At 40.8% G+C, this 13,116-nt stretch overlaps 2 protein-coding genes across 2 annotated transcripts in view; one reads left to right on the top strand and one right to left on the bottom strand.

Annotated features, from left to right (window-relative positions):
• LOC132088419 (uncharacterized) overlaps positions 1 to 13,116 on the bottom strand; it is a 55,956-nt gene that overhangs the window by 3,407 nt on the left and 39,433 nt on the right. The window lies entirely within an intron of this gene.
• Positions 8,059 to 12,792, top strand: LOC130697750 (retinal homeobox protein Rx2-like). The gene is made up of 3 exons (XM_057520561.2): positions 8,059 to 8,488; positions 8,563 to 8,945; positions 11,885 to 12,792. The coding sequence occupies exons 1-3, from the start codon at positions 8,101 to 8,103 to the stop codon at positions 12,374 to 12,376; spliced, it is 1,263 nt and encodes a 420-aa protein (XP_057376544.1). The 5' UTR covers positions 8,059 to 8,100; the 3' UTR covers positions 12,377 to 12,792.

Here is a 13,116-nt window from a genome sequence, read left to right as displayed (position 1 = left end):
CTACATCGTCAAGGTGGCATTTGAAGCTTTCTTTTATTTGATGACATTCAACGTGGGGACATTACGACAAGCCTGGAACGAAGAAGAATCCATGTAAATCACGCTAAGTGGTACAATTCACTACAATTTAAAGACCGAACCCGCCACACATTGGTGTACTAAATGGCACTTCCGTCTGCAACAAGATTATGTGGAGTACATACAAATTGGAACAAAATATTGAAAAAAAAAAAAAGAATAATAATCCCTTAATCTCTAAACTGCACCCCAAGTGGCTACATCTACAGTAAAGCTGTAAATTGACCGCTGAAAATGTGTACATGTACTCATCTTAGCACCCGATTATTTTTGCTGTGGTTGCCTATTCATTAAGCAAGGCAAGGATGAAACTATAGACTCATAATCTCGTCTCTAGCGTGAGTTACACTGATCCATAGAAACTGTATATAGGCACCCTCTATTATAACATGATCGTACAGGCTTTTAATATGTGCTTCGCTTTATTATTCTTTCACTAAACTGCATAGGTCATTGGTGTTGAATACAATCAGAGAAAAATAAAAAAAATAATAAAAGAGAAGACTGTGTTGGGAACATTAAGGTTCTATGGACTATATGGAGCGTATACAGATCGCCGCACGTCCCATTGTTGAAGCCTGGTCCCAAACAGCCTCAATGGAAAGCCCTTTTTTTAAATGCACAAGTTATACGCAGAAAATAACCAAATCACACACAATGAAATGAAAAGAAAGAAAAAAAAAACAATTTGTATATGTATACAGTATATACAGTTTTTTTTTTCTTACTGTTCACATCGTCTGTATATACTGTACATCTATAAAAACATCTTTTATACATCGAGCTCTTTATAGTATGAATGCTAATCCGCTCCATTGAAAGTTTGTCATCTCTTTGTTATCATTCTTCTTCCTTCTTTTTTTTTTATTGTCAAGCCTATACAAAAGTAGGATGTTAGCAGTATATTCAGATCTTCTTCTTCTTCTTTTACTGATCAGTGTCTTGTGTATATACAGAAAGATGATCGGCAGATTTTGTTTTTCGGCGGCCAAGGAGAACGGCATTGATTGTCTCTGCAGTTTTTCCATACAATTCCTTTACGTACAACAGACATGTACGGTGTATATACAGTATAAAAAGTTTCGATTTTCAATTCATTCAAAACGGCCGAACAAAGAGTATAACCCGTTTTCCAATGCAAGTATATATACAACTTAATCGGGGTGATGATTCGGTACATACACAATGTACAGTTCTTAAAACGCTGCGGGTTAAAACAGTGTTTCGAAAAAAAAGGTCAGCAGGTCTTTAAAGAATAAAAAAAAAAGGCCAGGTGAGATATCCCATCGAGATAAATGGCATCATCTGCCACGACTGTTGTTCATACACAATTCGATAGAGTTGTATATACAAGATTTTTTGTTGTTGATTGTCAAATCTCTCTGTGGCCATTTTGGCTATGACCAACGTTTATAATAGCCAAGTTTTTTTTTTCTGGATTTGATTTGTTTATGTTTTTTTGTTCTACTGTTCTGGCTGCATCGAACAGCATCGGGTGTTCCCTATAAGAAGAATAGAACACGCGACACTATTGTTTATTAAAACCTTCGATATTTTTCTACGTGCTGTGCTGATGTTCATTTTGTTTTTCCCTAACAGTTGCCAATCATCCTAGTCTTCATAGTGAAAATAATAGAATATAAGGCTTCTGATGTATTCGAGCACGGCTATTTACTTTAAAAAAAAATAAAAGAAAAAACATAAACGGTTGTCTTAGGTTTTGAATAGCCTTTTTTCAATAAAAAAAAGAAGGATGTTCATGGAGAGATACAATGTTTACAAAAAAATAGAGATAATTTGAACCGGAAAAGAAATCAGACTCTATCGTTTGCCGCAGGCTGTCTGTTTTTTTTTAATCGGACACCCTTGCATATATCTATTTTTGAAAATACATAAACCCCGATCCCAAAATGTTCCGCTCTGTTTGATTGGTTACATCCGAAACGTTAGATTCGAAAACTAAATCCGTTTTGTGTGTGTGTGCTAAGTGTAATAGTACCTCGTACGCTGTTACACAGAAATATACGAATTGAATACAAACCATCCAATGATTGAACGGGATGGCAAGACTTACGCCCGCAGGATACAGGACCGCAATAATCCTGCGTTATTGAGTAAACTGTCCATTCTGTCGTTTGCGTGGCCACTCTTCTTATTTTCTTCTTCATGTTGTTGCGTTTGATCGTAGATCCTCTTTTATCATATAACACACACAGGGTGGGGGGATGCCACGCATGTAATGATGCACCCAGAGACCGTAGATCACACATCCATCATTCTCTGTTTCTCTTATTCCATCAGAGCAAAAACCCAATCATCAACCCCCCTCCCCAAAATAAAAAGAAAACATATATATCTAATAATTCTACCTCCGCTTTTCTACGTTGGCCATCATTCAGTTCCATCCCAACAGAACACCCAATCACAAGGAACGAATCGAACGACCCGCTGTCGATTTCATTGCTGATCCCAACACACATCAGTTTTCAAACGTATAATGCGACATATTTTATTTTTTTCATGTTTCAGCCAATGCTTTTCGTACATCTGCGGTGTTGTATAGCAAGACATGCTTGTTGTCGAGCAAAAGGGAAAAAAAATGTGTCACAGACACCCAACCACATTTAGACGAGCAGCTGCTGGCGATGACGTTCGCCCTCTCCCGTGGGCCGATGCTGACATCCCCGGCTTGCATCAAGACGAACCTAAACACGTATACGTACAACTGAAAGACGAGGGAATTAAGGATGTAACAAGTCCTAATAGCACACATCAGTGCTCATTATTCGCCCTTTCAATAGGTTTCCACTATTGATGACGTCACACACGTGTTGTGTCAATGATATTGTTCCTGTCTGTCCAGCTCGCGAGGACGTTGCATATATTTTTTTTGTTGGTTGTCAACCTGCGTTAGTCGTAACAAAATATATATGTATGCAGTATAGACAAGTGGAAAAACACGGTTGGGGGGGGGAGGGCCAGTTTGGCCTCGTGAGAAGGAATACAGGTGGATGTGTCAGCCGTGCCTAATCGGACGTGTTTGACAGGCAGCTTAATAACGCATTCGCTTGCTTCTCTCTTTCGTTCTCATCCCAACAAAAATTCCCTTTAGAGAGAGAGAGAGAGAGGGAGAGAAAAACAAGGGCCTAAAAAGAAAAAAAAAAAAAAAGAAATGTTTTTCTAATTATTTGTAACGTGACTAATAGGGGCAGCCAAAACCCCTTTTGCAATCGTCTAATCTTATTCTCGATTGACAGGGCGAAAACACGCCTAAGCTAATTGAGACTTTCATAAATATCAAAGGCAAAGTTTTTCGGGCTCGTTCCACCTAGTCAAATTCAAATGTTGCAACAACTTTCACTGCCAATTGACTGCTTTAACTTCTTCGAAATTCCTTCTTAATGAGTTATTCTCCGCTCGATCTACTCAAAACGCGCAGACGCATTTCGCATCAGCCCTTACTTAAGAACCGACACGATTCATTAGTTCGTCACTCGAATCAACGAAATAAGTCAGAGCCATCACAATTAACAGCGGACTAGTACCTAAAGTTACAACTCAGCTTTTATTTACAAAGTAAAAAAGGCCCTATTTTAAATGCCATCAAGTTGACAGCGATGACGCCTCATTTCTTTTTGCCAAACGACGAACGTTGATGAATGACGACGCCCTCTCTGGCTCCGTGATGTGTAACACAAATCTCTCATTTTTGATAATAAGCTTACAACTTTTTTTTTTTTCAGGCGGCTGGAACACGAAAGCTGACGGAGGGGGGTACATAGTGCCATGATGGAAATGATCAATTTAGATTGAGGGAGAAAAAGAAAAAGGCAAGTGTGTGTGTGTGTGTGTATACGGCTCATTTGGGCGTCGTCTGCAAACAAATCCCGACGTCGACGATGATGATTTTCACGATCAAAATGGCCGTGCGGCACACAAAACGGCTGTGATGTCATACACACACACAAAACGTATATAGAGGCTCGACCTCAATTAGTCGAGTCCTCAGCAATCAGCGTACGCTCGTCATTGCGTATTAGCAGATAACAAACTTGGCACTATATACAGTTCGTATACCATGCGAACGACGTCTATATAGAGCCCTGTTGTGCTGCTGTGTATGTGCATGAGCTTTTTGGAGCGAGCCAATAAGAGAGCAAAAGAAAGAACCGAGCGACGTACTGTACATATAAACTAGCGCCCCCTTAATAGCAATAGGAGAGAAGGCGCTAAGCGGATTTCAACATAAATCCCGACTCCTGATTTTCTTTTCTTTTCCTTTTTTTTTTTTTATTATTTTGACCGCGCCCTTTTTTTTTTTGTTCTGGCGCTTATAAGTGTACGCGCATATACGCAAAGCCCAATATGTGTAAGAGATTCATGTGTGTGTGAGCTATAGTAGTCGAACGAAACTGCCAAGTTGGCAATTAATTCCGACTTACGAGCCCGTTTTGAAAAGAGAGCTTGATGTCGACGTGCTGCACACCTCCTCCTATTTCTCCCTACCCCGACGCTACCATGTCCGTAGATGAACGTGTGCGCGCAACCCTGCGCTATACCTATACTGATTGGCTGTATAGCGATTATGAGTTAAAAAAACGTTTGGAAGAGATCGTTTGATGGTTAACCGTCTTCAGTCAAACACAAGAAATGAATTTTTATTAATGAGTTGTTAGTATTGTTTTTTTTCGTCTAACGTACACTGTGTCATTACGCGATGCAGCTTGTCAACAGTCCGTGTTTGTGAGCTTTAAAAAATGGAAAATGTTTGTCTCCATTTTTGCCAACATTTTAAAGATACGTCCATAAACATAAGCCTATCCTATTAAATTATTGCGTCATCCTCACGAGACAGACTGTTTCACTATTACGTAATTGTTAAAGCAAACGTCTGTTTAGAATGCACGACATGCTCTTCTATCTTCTTATTGATTGTTTCTATATTACACACCCAAAAAGGGGCAGGTCGAGATGGAGACAGTATGATCCTTTTAAAAAAAAAAATAATGATACATAGATTGTGTGTCTATATATGCCCCACACACACACACACACACACACACTCACGAAATTGTGTACAGAAGAAAAGAAAAAAAAAAAAACAAGCCAAACTTCCAGCAGGGATGCGTAAGTCAATCACGTGTCGCGGACAAACTCATTGGCGTCTGAACGCGTTTTTTGTCACTAACGCAATCATTGTTTATTTATTTATTATTTATTTTTTCTTTCCCTTTGATCCTTTTATGTATGAAAAAAAAAGACATTTGCTGTGTCATGCACGTCTCTATAATATCGACGGACGCCCTCGGGGTAAACGTTTTTTTGTGCGTTTGTGTTATTTACAACTTATCGAAAAGAGATTTTGATTGATTTATTTATTTTGGTGGAAAGGGGATGACGGGGTTATTATGTCCCGTTTGTGTATTCACTTGGGCGTAGGAGCTGAGGAGGGGTAAGGACAAAAAAGAGAATCACTTCATTCAATGCCGTTCTTCTGATCGAATGGCGACCGTGATTCGATCACGACGCATCGTTGGCGTCGTTATTGTATATATATACAGTATACTATATATCCCCAGCCGAACTCTTTGGCCTCTTGTGATGTTTTTTCGGGTCTTCAATTTGAACAGCCGCTTTCTTACGGTTGGACTTTGAACGGACCCTCTAGGCTCTTACGTCATTGCAATTCTACATTATAAAATGCCATGTCCGCAGGGCTAATGTAGGCTTGATTTTTTAAATGATTTCGAATTTGATTGGCAGCGTCGATCGGCCACACAACTCAAACGGCCGAAGTGCAAAAGTGTTGATCTATTAAGAAAGGAATGACTTGAATAAGAAATGTCGTGAGTGGTTGGTAGTTTTAAAACGAGATGTTGGAAAAGATTTGAGTCGTATATTATATTAGCGGATAAACGTTCAGGTAGCGACGTCGATTGGGCTGATTTAGAGCTCCACTGATTTTCGTCATCACGGCGTTAAAACTATTCGTCGTCTTCTTTTCTATTAAAGAACGAAACGAATTGATCGAATCGAATGGAGAGGGAAACGCACTAGATGAGTCGACCTGGTTTTTCTAGATACAAACTTGATATGGCCAAACATCCATCTCCTTCTTTCTTCCTGATTGAATCGACTCCATCTATCTCTATCTGTCTGTCTCTCTCCATATGTATTAGCTGCAGGGTTCCAGAAATACAAAAAAAAAAAAAGAAAAGAAAAACGTTTGATGATGTTTGACGATATTATTAACATCGACAGCCAACAGGAAAAAAAAAAAAAAATCAAATCAAATGCGAACGTCAAATCTTTGGCGGGCCATTTCAAATTTTCTTTTCAATTGATGTTGATCAAATAATCGATTGTTTTACATGTTCAATTTCATTTCTATCTTATTTAACGATTTCTACACGTCCTGAAATTACACTATTTGAGGGTTTGAGATCTGCAAAAAATTTCTGTTCCCCCCTCTTCGTATTAATAGGCAATTTAGGACAGCGGCAGTTGATGTAAACTTCATCAATAAATTTATTCTATTTATTTTTTAATATATACGTATATATATAAGCGTGATGTTGACTAACAAAGTTACAGAGTTCTTTCCGCGGGAGGACGGAACTCGATGAAGTGAGGGAAAGAGAAGGATGGGAAAGCAGCAACTCAATTTCACACTTATATCTAGTATAACTTGATGCGTGTTGTCATGTACGTTACATCTCGCGTTTTTATTCGCTGTTCTCCTTACAAATGTGTGTAGGCTACACACACACGCGCTGAGCAGTTTATAACACACCAGAGCAAAATGAATCGTTTTTGTAAGGACCATCCGCTCTCGGCTTGCCCCGCCCGGATGAAATTGACAATTTCCCCTCCACTTGGCCTCTCTTTCTCTCTCTCTCTCTCTCTCTCTATCCCCCCCCCCTTTTTTTTTTAGTTTGTTCTTCCATCTGCTGAAGAGATTTAATCTATTATTATTATATTTTTTAGGTTTTTCAGATCTACCGTAAGGTCTTTATCTATTCCTTCCTGTTTCGCCTACAGCAAGGATGGGACTGGAAAATGCCCTTTTTATTTGCCAAAGTATTAAATAATAAATTTGGCTCTGGACGATTGCTGTGTGTGTTCCACGGACGTTTACAGCTTACTCGCTGCGTGATGTGCCCGAGTCTTTTGTGCGAGCAAATCAATTCGCTGCAATCTCATTACTTACATAGCTGATGACGTTTAATGAAAGTCAATCACTTTTGGCCTCGGAAGATGTAAATCAATCTTGGGGGGGGGGGGGAGTGCTATGATAGACAGCGAGACACGTAATGGAGGGGCAAAAACACCTTCCTTGAGTTAAGGGGGGAGAACGTGTGATCTCACATAAGAAGCAAAAAAAAAAAATGTAAAATAAAAAAATAAAGGAGGATTCATAGGTCCAGCCAGGGACTAGAAAAAAAAAAGATGTGTGTGTTGCTCGGGCAATATAATAAGCTCCGCCTATCATCCTTTTAGTTGGGTCTCTGCCATTGGTCTGCGGCGTTGGAAGGCTAATAGCCCGCAGGATTGACGGAGGGGAGATGGCTCCACCCTCGACTCCGCCCTTTTATTCTCTGTCCGCCTCCCCTTAAATATTTGATAGATCTTATATAGCATGTTATGAGATTTCTTCTTCTTATTTCTCTCCCTTTCCTTTTTTTTTCTTATTTCTTATTTTCTGTGTGTGTGTGTCTGTGTGTTACTTCCCTCCACACACATTGAAACGGCCCGCAGGCCGTGCCCCCTCCAGCATCTACGGTGGGGGGGAAGGATGGGGACCCCTGTGACTCTTTCGGCTTCACCATCAATCAGTCACGACCGCGACTATCAAACAGTCTGGACGCATCAGCACAAATCGCTCGATTTCGTGATTTACAAAAAAAAAACCATACACCCCCCCCCCCCCTCTTCGTGTGAATTGTGCCGTTAATCGTGTCGCGTTCTTAGGGACAAAATAAAAAACACAAATTAATTCATTTAAAAACAAAAACAATCAACATGATGACGTCAGAGCAGAGAAGCGAATCAGTGGTTGACATTCAGCATCAACAGCATTCGTCTTCTCTAACAGAGGACAGCAACAGCAACGCGAGTAGCGCCAGTTTGAACAGCCGCATCGGCGGGAGTAGTCCGAGTGATAGCAGCAGCGTCGACATCGAGAACGGCGCATCGGTTGGCGACACTTCGGTCAACGTCGATCTTTCGAACGCCGTGCCGGCCATCATGTCCGTGGCCGACTCGCTGTCGCCCGTCAAACCGGCCGCTCATCACGAAGCCTCTTCATCGTCGGCCACGTCCCACAGTGGCAAGTTGAGCCTCAATCATCAAGTCAGCCACTTGTACACGATCGAGGCCATTCTCGGACTCAACAATCAACACTCCAAAGGTTCCGAAATTCTTTTTCAATTTTTAATTGTGTGACATATGAAATTCTCAATTTTTGAAATGAAATCAATTTAGAGAAAGACGATCGGTGCGATGTTGTTGGCGGTGTGAGGCATCAGGCAAAGTTGTTCCGCGACATGTCGCAAGCCCATCATCATTACAGTCCGGCGCATCCGCACGAGGCGGACGTTGACCAGCAGATGATGAACAATCAGGCGGGGGAGAGCAGCGATGATGAAGACGGCCATCAGGCGGACAACAAGAGCGGAATGAACGGCGTTGAAAATGGCGCCGGCGGTTGCAGCGGCAACAGCAAGAAACACCGGCGCAATCGGACGACGTTCACCACATTCCAGCTGCACGAGCTGGAACGGGCTTTCGAGAAATCGCACTACCCCGATGTCTACAGCCGCGAAGAACTGGCCATGAAAGTGAACCTACCCGAAGTGAGAGTGCAGGTCAGTCTTAATTAATTATAATTATTTATTCATATTATTATAGGCCTGTACGCCTTTTATTCAAATGAACATGCTGCGTATGTGCACATAGCGGCGCTTGGATTAAAAACGCAAGCTGTTTGCCAGGCTCATCTTTTGTGTAATCTCTTTGATTAGCATGTGCGTTCCTCTTTGTCTATGCATGTGAGCACGTTATTATATCTGCAGCCCATGTAACACGGCAATCGGCTTTTCTGCTTTATAATTGCGCTAAAACTTTTGTTTCTAACAACTCCAGTCCAACTTCCTTATCACGACTCATCCCAACGCAGATCTTCGCTATATACATTCCCTGCGACATCGCAAAGATTTAAACAGATTGTCCCGAGCTCTTTTCAAAATCCGAGGCGATTTAAAACATGCGCGCATGAAATTATAACCAGGGGGAATCAACATCAGTTTTCCTTTGCAATTCGAATTGCAAATTTTCTTAAATTACAACAAATACGTAGCCTACTATATGTAAACGCAAACATTTATTTTCTTACAATAAACGGCGCTGGTGGGGATGCAACGCTTTCGACATTGTTCGTCAAAATCGAGTCACTTATCGTTTACCCTGCGCTGCCTTCTCTTTTATATTTTTGATTATTGGCGTGTAGGAGGAGAACAATCTTCCCGTTTCATTTTTTTGTTTTTTTTCGTATATTGTTCGGCACATCATGCGCCGTAATAGAACGTCGCTGGATAACAGTGTCTAGAACTCATATCCGGTCGCACCCGGAATAAATGGGAAACGTATAACTGCATCAATTTGCTCGATCCGATTTTGCTCTAACGGGACGAGGGTTTTCCGTTCATAGTTCCCTTTTAATCCACCTACATATTTCCATTTAAGCGCATGCATCGATCATCGTTTTGTTTTTGTTTTTTAACTCGCAGCTGATCGCTATCTATTCGACCTTTTTAGATATCCATAAAATGACGTATTAGGTAAACTCATTAGAATAGGAAACAGAATGGCGTATGAAACATGAAAAAAGGAAAACTAAAGCACGTCTGCTTGTAACAACTCTCATCCACAGTCTGCTGTCTTTATGTATATACATTGCCACTGTTTCACTCCCCCCCCCCCTCTTCTTTTCTGTTCCATTTCCCCCCTCGTTGGCGTCCGTGTTCCAGCATCATCATCATCTCCCTCTTTTTTTTTATACGTCTATCTATATAGAACTTATATGTATACAGTATATGTAGTTACCAACCTTCCCCGTACCCAATAAGCCAGTCGCCGACCCGCCCAAACGAGTTATTAGGCTAATCGACCGAGGACTAAGTGGTCTGATAACACACAAAAACGGGGTGATGGCAATCGCCATCGTACACACACACACACACACACACACACACACTCAACAAAGCGAATGTTATAGAAAAGAAAAAAAAAAAAAAACGGTGAACTAACAAAATTGATGGCCGATCAAAAGGAAAGGGGCGACTGCTGTTGCAGACGCATCCGGAAAATAATAATAAAAAAGAATTCTTTACTAAAGCGTCCAATGTCAGCGCAATGTGTCTGTGTGTGTGTAACATTTTTCTTTTTAGCTACCTCTCTCTCTATATATACTGCCACTGTATACACAGAAGTATATACATACACATAATAGGGCGATTGTATCGAGCGCAAGTCAACGATCAGTGTATTTTTTTTTTTCAATAGTTCCATACGGATCTGTGCGCTGTGTGTATACACCACACACACGCTCAGTTAAAAAAAAAAAAAAAAAAAAAAAAAAAAAAAGAGGGGAGTCTATTCATCTCAATCACACAGCTCTCCGATATCAGATCGCTGTTATATAGACTCTTGTGTGATCCTTTCGGAGCGAATCGGATGATATAATAATATGTAAACCGTTTTGATTCTTTTCTTTTTCTATATGTCTATCTTTTTTCTTTTTTTGAACGGTTCTCTTTTAAATGCGTTTTCTTTAGAATTAATGTGTGTGTGTGTTTTCTTTCCTGTTGTCTGGGGTTCAATCACAAAAGACACTAACAGTTATTGCACGTTTAGTTCACAAGCGCCTATTGTATGGGGGATCTCATTTAAATGTTTTGTTACGTATTTTCTGTTTAGTGGATACATAGGCTTATTATGCAAATGATATAGGGAATAAAAATCAATATATAAATCAAAAATATATAGGGAGGGCAGTATACGAAAAAATCCCATCATCTCATTATCACGAAATGATAACGAGAAAATGAAGTTTTCGCGACAGACGTGAATTAAAGGCGCAGATGGCAATAGTATCTTACATAAGAAAAAAAAAAGAAACATCATCTGCTGTGTTTTCAGATTTGAAAAAGAAAAAGATCAAATCAAATTGAAAAATGAATTAAATAAAAAAAGGTCTCTTTTTTTTGTGGCCAATTGAACGAGTTACGTAACTAGGTACTGTTCAATCTCTAGTCCTCACTTCCCTTTGATAATAATAATTTTAAAAAAAACGAGTAATTCCCCCCACCCCTCCCTATTGCAAAGTCAAAAGTTTTGTATCCAACTCGCGATGTAATGACCCGATCTGGTGAGAAAAAAGATGGCCATCTGTCACACTTTGCGCTCAATGGGAGTTTGATTGCTCCATTATCTCAAAACACCCATATGTGTGTGTGTCTGTGTGTGTATACGGAGAGTTTTCCGATGGCGCTGCGTTATTACACACTGACACAACTAACTCTATTAAGCCATTTTTTTTAATGAGTGTGGGTGTGTGTGTGTGTAGTAACTACACCCAGTTTTATTATTTTTCCTTTTTTTTTAACGTGGCTCATTCCCAATCATAACTTCGTTTGAGTTCAAATCAACGCGCTATTGCAGGATAGCCCGCAGGGAGTTTGGAATTTTTCAAAGCGTGTAGTGATTATTGCATTTTTCTATTTTTTTTCTGGCGGGGTTGGATTAGGTGTGGTTCCAGAACAGACGGGCCAAATGGCGACGACAGGAGAAGATGGAAGCATCGCAACAACTGCGCAAGTTCCAGCAAGAATTCTCTTCGATGATCCCGACCGCGGCGGCTGCCACCACCCCGCGCTACAACAACAACAACAACAATGGCGGGTCGGCCGTTGTTGCGGCTGCGGCCGCCGCCGCAGCCGGCCTACCCGTTCACCTGGACCATTGGTTGTCTTTGACTTCCGGCGCGGCCATGGCGTACCATCAAGCGGCCGCTGCGGCCGCCGCTGCCGCCGCCTCTTCGGCCTACCCGACGGCCGCTTCCTATCTGATGACACCGCTGATGGGATCGACGCCGTTGATGAATCAGGTGCAACAACATCATCGGCAAACGACCCCGTCGCCATCCAGCGGCTCTCTGACCATCACTTCTCGGGATTCACCGGATCACGCCGCCACGCCCGCCTCCCGCTTTCGCAGAGGCGATTCCAAACCGCTGTAGTTCCGTTTCCCTTTTTTCTTTTTTTTTTTTTGGTTTATGAAGTTGTGTCAGACGTATGGTCTTCGTGTGTCTCTCCATATCAAAAATTTCCAATCATTTATGTCCATTCCGTTGTATCGATATAAATGATTTTAAAAAATATTTTTTTTTTTTTTGAAAGGATGGGACTTGTAAAGTTTAATGAATTCCGCATTGGCTTTATACATTTAGGTATATATATATGCATATAAAATATATATAGGCTCTATACATGTGTGCAATTTCGTTGTTTGGTTTTTGATTCCCAAACGACGTGACATGACCGACTTTTTTTTTTTCACTGGTAGTTTCTCCTCTTGTCTGGCCTCATCTTTTCGAACTGAACCCCTCCCTTCCCAAATCGTGTAAATATTTAAACGTAAAACTGAAAGACAATAAACACGGAGATCATTACTCGTACACACGTGGACCCCTTTATGTATTCGTACGTTAATTTTCGGTAATATTCGTTTTCGGGGCAAGAACTCGAAAGGTTGAAGTCAAATGTCCTGGAACAAAGAAGAGGGAAAACGAGCGTTGCAGATTGCATTTGTTTCATTTCGCAGTTGTCCCTCTTTGTTTACTGTCCAATTTCACTCTAATAGCAGCTCATTAAAATTGTCGTTCTTTTTCTCATTTTCAAAAGACGCGCGTCTTCGGACAGCCGTTTTGCAAAATGATTCTTTGATCCCCTCGGGTTATCATTAAGGATTCACGACTGG

The sequence above is a fragment of the Daphnia carinata genome, chromosome 10, assembly GCF_022539665.2.
Source record: "Daphnia carinata strain CSIRO-1 chromosome 10, CSIRO_AGI_Dcar_HiC_V3, whole genome shotgun sequence".
Taxonomy (NCBI): Eukaryota; Metazoa; Arthropoda; class Branchiopoda; order Diplostraca; family Daphniidae; genus Daphnia; species Daphnia carinata.
This window is presented reverse-complemented; position numbering and strand designations above follow the sequence as displayed.